At 52.3% G+C, this 9,275-nt stretch overlaps 1 protein-coding gene across 1 annotated transcript in view; it reads left to right on the top strand.

Annotated features, from left to right (window-relative positions):
* Positions 1-5,663, top strand: part of Dmkn (dermokine) — a 12,404-nt gene extending 6,741 nt beyond the window's left edge. The window contains exons 11-17 of the mRNA XM_013026175.1: positions 256-303; positions 1,491-1,547; positions 2,030-2,074; positions 2,900-2,986; positions 4,225-4,287; positions 5,494-5,517; positions 5,616-5,663. Of these exons, the coding sequence (XP_012881629.1) occupies positions 256-303; positions 1,491-1,547; positions 2,030-2,074; positions 2,900-2,986; positions 4,225-4,287; positions 5,494-5,517; positions 5,616-5,663 (372 nt within the window). The remainder of the gene's footprint in view (positions 1-255; positions 304-1,490; positions 1,548-2,029; positions 2,075-2,899; positions 2,987-4,224; positions 4,288-5,493; positions 5,518-5,615) is intronic.
* The last annotated feature ends 3,612 nt before the right edge of the window (positions 5,664-9,275 follow it).

The raw sequence follows: 9,275 nt of genomic DNA, 5'->3' as shown, positions 1-9,275 counted from the left end.
TCAAGTGGTAGAGCGCTAGCCTTGAGCTGAAGAGCTGAGGGACAGTGCCCAGGCCCAGAGTTCAGGTCCCACAACTGACCCCAAAAACTAAAAAATTTAAAAAAAAAAAGAGTCTTAGTGACTTTTCCACCCAGGCTGGCCTCTATCCTCAATCCTCAGATCTCAGCCTCCTAAGCAGCCAGGATGCTGGGTGCTGGCCACCAGTGCTCTGGCTGGTTAGCAGATGTTTGGACAATTCTTTCTGTTTCTCTGCAGAACTTAAAATCCAAGATGGGCTTCATTAACTGGGACGCTGTGGACAAGGTGAGGCGGGAGGGAGGAAGGAAGTCTTCGCCTCTGCTCCAGCTTGGGGAGGGAGGGGGCAGGACGAGAGCCAGGGTCTCTGAGAAGGAATCAAGGCTCAAATCGATCCCAACCACTTATGGAATGTTCTTGAGAAGATTTCGGGGCCATCAAGCCCCAGCTGGGCCGTCTGGACTTGTGCAGTGATCGTGGCAGCCTCAGGTCCCTATGTACCTCAGAAGCAGCATTCCTACTCCCCTGCCTTGCCTCAATGTCCCCCCTCTAAAAAAAGAAAATGCCATTCTTCAAGCCTCCTTTTTTGTTTTTGGTTTTGGTCGGTCCCAGAGCTTGAACTCTGGACCTGGGCGCTGTCCCTCAGCTCTTCAGCTCAAGGCGAGCGCTCTACCACTTGAGCTACAGCGCCACTTCCAGTTTTCTGGTGGTTTATTGGAGATAGGAGTCTCACGGTCTCTCCTGCCCAGGCTGGCTTTGAACTGCGATCCTCAGATCTCAGCCTCCTGAGTAGCTAGGGTGACAAGCGTGAGCCACCGGGGCCTGGCCTCAAGCTTTCTCTTAGACACTTTTCTTTTTGCTCAGGAGGAGGGGATAGGAGCCCCGCCCCCAACATTAACCCTACTTAAGAGTCCCCTCAAGGGTCAGGCACCAGTGGCTCATGCCTGTAATCCTAGCTACTCAGGAGGCTGAGGTCTGAGGATTACAGGTCAAAGCCAGCCTGGGCAGGAAAGACCGTGAAATTCTTATCTCCAATAAACCACCAGAAAACCAGAAGTGGTGCTGTGGTTCAAGTGGTAGAGTGTTCACCTTGAGCTGAAGAGCTCACAAACCGCACCCAGGCCCAGAGTTCAAACCCCATAGCCAATAACAACAACAACAAAAGACTCTCCTCCAAACCCTCAGCCGGAAGCCAGCCATGGTGCTTCTCCGCAGCCTGTCTCTCCTCCAGTCTTCCGTCTCCACTGCTGTCCTGGGTGGATGGGTGGGTGGATCAGGGGTCAGAGAAGCACTGGAGATGGGGTTTAAAAAATGGGGAGGTCTGGGTCCCCCAATTCTGCTATACAGATGTCCTGCCAAGGAAGGGGACCAGGAGAAGACAGAACATGCCTGTGTTTTGGGGACCGGGGGGGGTGAGTTGGGCCTTTGATCAGTGTGGCCCTTGCAAACAAGTCTCCCCATTTTTTCATTCACAGGGTCACGTCCCGTCTCCCAGCACCCGAGCTCTGCTCTATTTCCGCCGACTTTGGGAGGTAGGAACTGTCCCCTCTTGCAACAACCTGGGGGGGTGGAAGGGGGTCCTGGATCATCCCTGCCCCACCCCCCACCATGAATGCCTTCCTTAACTGCACCCAGTCTGGCCATCACATAGTGACTTCATGGGGCCTCTCCCCCAACACCCCAGAGCCCCAAACTCTCTCTAGCTTTTCCCACCCCCACCCCCCACCGGGAACTTGAACTCAGGGCCTGGTGCTATCACTGAACTTTTTTTTTTCACTTGAGACTAGTGCTCACCCGCAACTCCATTTCTGGCTTATAGTGGTGCATTGGGAGATAAGAAGCTCATAGAATTTCTTCTCCAGGCTGAGTTTGAACCATGATCCTCCGATCTCAGCCTTCTGAGTAGCTGGATTACAGGCATGCGCTACACTGCCTGGTTCAAGATTGTCCTAGACCCTCTCAGTTTTCTGGCTTTCTGAGAGACTGCTCACCTCTCCTCCCTTCTCCCTTCCAGGATTTCAAACGCAGAACTCCTTTCTTCAACTGGAAAGAGATTGAGGTAAGACTGTAAAACTTTCCATTCTGGGAAACTGAGAGTCAGGGCCTTTGGCTTATTGATTCTGGTGTTCTGGCTTCTTCCCCTCCCTCCTTTCTGACCCACCTCCTTGCTTTGTGCCACCCCAAATAAGAAAGCCTGTGAGTCATGAGCAAGGAGTGTGGGGATAAAAAACCCAAGACAGCTAGGCGCTGGTGGCTCACGCCTGTCATCCCAGCTACTCAGGAGGCTGAGACCTGAGGATCACGGTTCAAAGCCAGCCCGGCCAGAAAGGTTTCTAAGACTCTGAGACTCATCTCCAATGAACCAGCACAAACCAGAATTGGTGCTGTGCTGTGGCTCAAGTGGTAGAGCACAAAAAAGAAAGAGAAAGAAAGAAAGAGAGAGAAAAAGAAAGAGAGAGAAAGAAAGGAAGGAAGGAAGGAAGGAAGGAAGGAAGGAAGGAAGCAAGCAAGCAAGCAAGCAAGCAAGCAAGCAAGCAAGCAAGCAAGCAAACAAGCAAGCTCAGGGCAGCTCCCAGGTCCCCAGTTCAAGTCCCAGGACTGGCATAAAAAATACACACACACACACACACACACACACACACACACACACAAGACCATTAAAACAAACCACCCAGAAAGGTCTGGTGAGCATGTGCAGCTGAGCTGTGGAGTGAACTCTTCTGTCCCTCGGTGGGGGGCGGGGGGCGTGGTATCCACTTGGCCTTGTCCATGATGGGGTGGATGTGGGGCCGAGGGCGGGCAGGGCAGAGGTTTCGCACCAGCGCTGGGGTTGCCTGGATCAGAGGACCGTGACAGCCATGACAGAGCTGCTTTCTCCTCTCAGGACTCAGACGTGGTCTCCTTACAGAAGAGGGCCGGGGGTGCTGAACAGGTGAGCCCCCAGGCCTTGCGCCCACCTAGCCCTCCATCTGCACGTGGTCACTGTCCCAGCTGCTCAGGATCAATGTTCAAACCCAGCCAGGGCAGGAAAGTCTGCGAGCTCCTGTTATGCAGCAAAAAGCTGCTGTGGCTGTGGCTCAAGGAGTGGAGCATTATCCTTGCACGGAAAGTTCAGGCACAGTGTCCAGGCCCTAACTTCAAGCCCCGGAACTGGTACCATGCGTGCACATGCACACACACACACACACACACACACACACACACACATGCAAGGGTTTCAGAAACATCCAGCTGGCCTCAAATCCACCCATCTTTCTATTCCTACCTCCCAAGTAGATGGAATTATAAGTGTGAACTACTATGCCTAGCACTCCTACAACTGCTTTCCAAGAGGAATTAGCTTGGTTTTTTTTCCCCAGAGCTCCATGGCACCCTTACACACACCTCAACAGAAAAGGCTGGGCATGGTTATGTGCACCTGTCATCCCAGCTACGACAGGAAGTATAACCAGGAGGATTGCAGTCCAGATTGGCCCAGGTTTTAAAAAAGGAATAAAGCAAGACTGTATCTCAAAAATAGCCAAAGGAAGGGCTGGGAAGGTGGCTCAGTGGTAGAGTGCTTGCCTTGCATGCATGAGGCCCTGGGTTTGATTCCTCAGCACCACATAAGCAGAAAAGCTGTAAGTGGCACTATGGCTCAAGTGGTAGAGCACTAACCTTGAGCTGAAGAGCTGAGGGACAGCACCCAGGCCCAGAGTTCAAGCCCCACAACGAAACCCCCAAAAACATAGCCAAAGGAAGAGGTGGCAGAGGCATGACTCAAGGCATAGAGCATCTGCCTAGAGAATGAGAGGACCTGAGTTCAAACCCTAGCATGGCCAAAAAATAAGAATAAAAAAATGAATAGTGCTGGGCGCCAGTGGCTCATGCCTGTCATCCTAGCTACTCAGGAGGCTGAGATCTGAGGATTGCAATTCAAAGCCAGTCTGAACAGGAAATTCTGTGAGACTCATCTCCAATTAACCACCAGAAAAATAAAATGGAAGTGGCGCTGTGGCTCAAGTGGTAGAACACTAGCCTTGAGCTGAAGAGCTGAGGGACAGCGCCCAGGCCCAGAGTTCAGGCCCCATGACTGACAATAAAAAACAAACACAAAAATTAAGAAAACCACACATGAATAGTCAGAGCAGTTTCAATGTGGGCAGGGAGGGCTTATCCCAGAACAAAGCACCTTCAACTCTTTCCCTTCTTGTCTCCCATAACCACAAGTACAACCAGCAAGCGTACGCCTCTGACAAAGGCCAGCAGAACTCCATGAAGGCGCCCCCGAAGGTGAGTCTGGACCCAGCCTTGTTTGACACATGGGTGCCCTGCGAACAGCTCAGAAGGCAGCAACTGGCCAGGGCTCTTTAAAATGGCTAAAAGAGCTGGGCACGGGTGGCTACACCTGTCATCTTAGTCAGGAGGCTGAGGGTGGAGAATTGCCATCTGAAGTCTGAGGTCTGTAGCTAGCCTGGGCAGCAAGCAATCTGTGAGACTCTTGTCTCCAATGAACCACCAAAAAGCAGGAAGTGGCACTGTGGCTCAAGTAGTAGAGTGCTAGTTTTGAGCACAAAAGCTCAGGGACAATGTCCAGTCCTTGAGTTCAAGTCCCAGGACCAGCACACACAAAAAAGTTTGTGTGTGTGTGTGTGTGTGTGTGTGTGGTGCAGCCATGGTACATTGGTGGAGGGGGGCTAAATCCTTTTAGAAAGCAGTTGTAGGAGTGTCAGGCATAGTAGTTCACATTTATCATTCTATCTATTGGGGAAACATGGGTGGATTTGAGGCCAGCTGGGGTTAAAAAACCAACAACAACAGTGAGATGCTATTTCAATAAACAAGCTTAGTAGCATGCACTTGTAATCTCAGCTACGTTAGAGACAGAGAGGTAGGAGGGTTGCATTCTGAGACCAGCCTATGCAAAAGCCTGAGATTGTCTTTTTTTTGGTCGTGGGGCCTGAACGCTGTCCCTCGGCCCTTCAGCTCAAGGCTAGCACTCTACCACTTGAGCCACAGCGCCACTTCCAGCTTTTTTCTTTTTGCTTATGTGGTGCTGAGGAATCGAACCCAGGGCCTCAGGCATGGAAGGCAAGCGCTCTACCGCTGAGCCACCTTCCCAGCCCCAAAAGCCTGAGATTTTGATACATACGTACATACATATATGGGGCTGAGTGTGCAGCTCCAATGAGCCTAACAAGCTGAATGAGAGCTTGAGGCCCCAGCAGCTGAGGGAGGGAAGTACGGATGAAGTGAACACGTGTGGGTGTCCATAACAGGCCAAGATCTGTGGGCTGTTTCTACCTACTCAGCAGCCAAAGCGCCACCAGCCTCGATCTCGCAGGCTTAGGGCCCGCGGTCAACCTCGTCTCCATGAGAAAATGTTCTCAGCATGACCAATGGGTGGGGGATAGAAATCCATAGTGAGGCTGAGGTCACACACAGAGCCCACCAAGGCTGCTGGGGCCCCGAACAACCTCCTCTGCTCTTGTCTTACAGGGAGGAACCACACCTTCTTCCTCGGTGAGTATGTGGCTGGGGACAGAGCGGGCCTGAGGCTGGAGAGGGAGGAGGGCAGTCCACGTCCATTCTCACCTGCCTTCCACCCCCTTGTGTCCCAGGCATCCCAGGCACAGCCTGATGTGCTGAAGTGGCTGAAGTTTTGGTAGGTAAGTGCTGGGCCCGGTGGCTCATGCCTGTCATCCTGGCTACTCAGGAGGCTGAGATGGGAGGATCTCGCTTCAAAGCCAGCCTGGGCAGGAACAGCCATGAGGCTCTTATCTCCAGTAAACCACTAGAAAACCGGAAGTGGCGCTGTGGATCAAGTGGTAGAGCGCTAGCCTTGAGCTGAAGAGCTGAGGGACAGTGCCCAGGCCCAGAGTTCAGGTCCCACAACTGACCAAAAAATAAATAAATAAAGAGGAAAGAAAGAAAGAAGGGAAGAAAGGAAGAGAAAGAAAGAAAGGAAGGAAGAAAGGAAGGAAAGGAAAGGAAGAAAGGAAGAAAGGTTACCTCCAGCCAGGCCTGCTATCCTAGCTAGTCAGGAGGCTGAGATCTGTCTGAAGCCAGCCTGAGCAGGAAAAGTCCCAGAGAGTCTTATCTCCAATGAATCCACTAAAAGTGGAGGTGTGGCTCAAGTGGCTGAGTGCTGGCCTTGAGCAGAAAATCCCAGCCCCTGAGCTTGCTCAAGCCCCAGAATGGTAGCAAACAAGAGGGGGGGAGGGAGGGGGGAAGGAGGGAGGGAGGGAGGGCAGGAGGGAAAGAGAGGGAGGGAAGGAAGGGAAGGGAAGGTAGGAAGGAAGGGAAATAAAGAAAAAGAGAGAGGGAGGGAGGCAGGGAGGGAGGAAATAAAAGAAGTGTCACCCCTGGGGCCTTGGGGCCCTTGCCGTTTCCTGGGACCTCATCTGGAATGAAGTCCAAGGGTGCTCTGGGAGGCCCAGACCCCTCTGTGGGTTTTGTGTGCAGACTCTACACCCAGGGCCCCAGGCCCATTTGGGAAACAGGATTGAAAGGAAAATGGAACCGACATGGCAGAGTTCTGAGACGCTGGGTGCTGAGTTGAGCATGGACCGGAAGTGGGGCGGGGAACTGGAGACACGGATTGCACTGAGGGGCCAAAGGTCCCGGAAGAGGCCCTGGCAGTGCCAGAAGGCTGCTGGTTATCCATCAACCTGGGGGACCACAAAATTTGTTTTAGTGGAAGGGGAAAAAAAAGAGGGGAACCCAAGGTGGATGGAGGGATGAGGAGGGGGACAACAAAGAAGTCTCTGGAGCCCTGTCCCCCCCAGACACCCCAAATCTGGGTGAAAGGTAATTGAAGTCTCCATGTCTCATTTGATTCCCTCCCCCACTTTTTTTTTCCTTCTAGAAAATTCTTTCCAGTCACCCCTGAGGCCTGATGAAAGTGCCCCTTTCTTCAAGGAGCCTGACTGGGTTTCCCCCAGACCCTCCCAGCTGTGGCAGCCATTTTGGGGGGGAGTGCTGACATCTCCCTATCTGCTCAGCTGGGGACTGGGGCTCACAAGATCCTCATTTCCCACCCCACCCCCACCCCCGCTTCCCATCTGATGTCTTCATGGCCCTCAGTCATCATCGGGTCCCCAACTCTGTGCTGGTTTAGAAGGAGAACCCCACCCCCACCCCAGCCCGCACCCCTACTTCTGTGTTCCTGGTGGAAATAAACCAGTGACCTTTATTTCCCTATGACTTTCTCCAAGCGTGTGCTTTAATTCTCCACCGGAGGCCTGGGGCCGGGCGGAGGGGACACTGCCATCTCCCTGGGGTCACAGCAAGCACGGAAAGCACACACGAGGACTTGGGGTTTCAGTTAGAAGTAGTGCTATGCCTCAGTTTCCCCGTGAGATGTACTATCTGTAATGCCAAGCCTGTAGCTCTTGGAACAAGCAGGAAAAAAAAAAGAAAAGGCAGTTGCTCCAGTCAGGAGTTTGGAATATGGAAGGTGTTCAGTGAGAGGAACAGTCAGGGAGTTTGGGGGAGCAGAAGGAAGTAGGGGTACAGCTAGGCAGGGGAACATACTCAGGTTTTAGATTTGGGGGTGAAATTGGGTGCAGGTGTTTAAAGCATTGGGGGGATGGGGAGTCACATGGAGGCAGGGGGTGGGAGAAGGCAGGATGATTTAGACACCAACTCTATATCAATGGGAAGAGTCTGCGGCTTATGCCTGTAATCCCAGCTACTCAGGGGGCTGAGATCTGACGATTGTGGTTTGAAGCCAGGCCCCCCCCCGTAGAAAAATTGGGGGGAAGAGTCTTATCTCCAAATGAACCATCAAGAAGGTGGAAGCGGAGGTGTGGCTCCAACGGCAGAGCACCAACCTGGAGTGGAGGAAACAAACAAAAAGCTAAGCAAGAGTATGTAAGGCCCTGAGTTCAAGTCCCAACACACACACACACACACACACACACACACACACACACACGGAGTAAATGAGAGAAATCTACCCCCCTCCCCAACTGCCTCAATCAAATCCAGTTTGATTAAACGGATGCCTGCCTGGGAGGAAGATGAGGGCTCTGCTCTTCCTCCCTTTCTTTGGGTCCTTGACAATTTTCAGCCTGTGGCCTTAGGTGGCCCTGCAGTACCACACATGGACACAGGGGGGCGCACAGGACACGGCCCCAGCTTCCCGCAGCATAGTCTGTAATGGGGGCTGGGGGCGGGGAACGTGTATATTTCAGTTCTACCTGAATCCTCATACCTGTCCCCCGGGCCTGGTCCAAGGGCTTGAACACAGCCAAGGCTGGTGCTCTACCACTTGATCCACACCTTCCACTCCTGGCATTTTTGCTGAATCTTTCTTTTTCTTCTTTCTCTTGGTCATTCGCCTTGAACTCAGAGCCTGGGTGCTGTCCTTAAGTTCTTGGTTCAAGGCAAGCGCTCTACTGCTTGAGTCACAGCACCACTTCCGATTTTCGGGTGGTTCATTGGAGATAAGAGTCTGATGGAGGGGCTGGGAAGGTGGCTCAGTGGTAGAGCGCTTGCCTTGCATGCCTGAGGCCCTGGGTTCGATTCTTCAGCACCACATGAGCAAAAAGAAAAAAGCTAGAAGTGGTGCTGTGGTTCAAGTGGTAGAGCGCTAGCCTTGAGCTGAAGAGCTGAGGGACAGCGTCCAGGCCCAGAGTTCAGGCCTCACTACCGGACCTCCCCCCCCAAAAAAAAGAGTCTGATGGACTTTCCTGCCCGGGCTGGCTTTGAACCATGATCTTCAGATCTCAGCCTTCTGAGTAGCTAGGATGATAGGCGTGAGCCACCAGCGCCCGGCTGTTTCTCTTTTTGTATTTCTTTCCAGGTCCTAAATTCATGAGTTCCTCTCCTCCCATCTTTATTTAGGATTGTTATTATGATCATTACCATCGTTATTATTATATCACCCTGTCTTCTTCACACCTCCTATCATTCTCCCACAGTTCCTTCATTGGTTTATTCATTCCATTTGGTTTATTTATTTATTCTTTCATTGATTTATTTTTCCTTAGAGCCCTCGTGACTAATCCAGACATCTTCATGGATTAGCAGACAGGCAGGAGAAGCAGGGGGAAGGGTGGGAATGAAGTGTGAGCAATCCCGGAAGTCTTCCTGGAGGAAGCCTCCGCCAAGGAAGGACGCCCAGGGTGGGTTGCAAAGAAAGAACCACACTGGCTGCGCCAGGCAGCTACTTTTTTTTTTTTTTTTGCTGGGTGTCATAATGGCATTGGGGAGTCAGGAAAAGGGATAGGACAGGGAGTCCTAGGGTTATTCTCCCACGTCCTGTCCTGACACCC

This window comes from Dipodomys ordii, unplaced genomic scaffold (assembly GCF_000151885.1).
Source record: "Dipodomys ordii isolate 6190 unplaced genomic scaffold, Dord_2.0 Scaffold92, whole genome shotgun sequence".
NCBI lineage: Eukaryota > Metazoa > Chordata > Mammalia > Rodentia > Heteromyidae > Dipodomys > Dipodomys ordii.
Note: the sequence above shows the minus strand (reverse complement) of the source record. Positions and strands in the feature narration are given on the sequence as shown.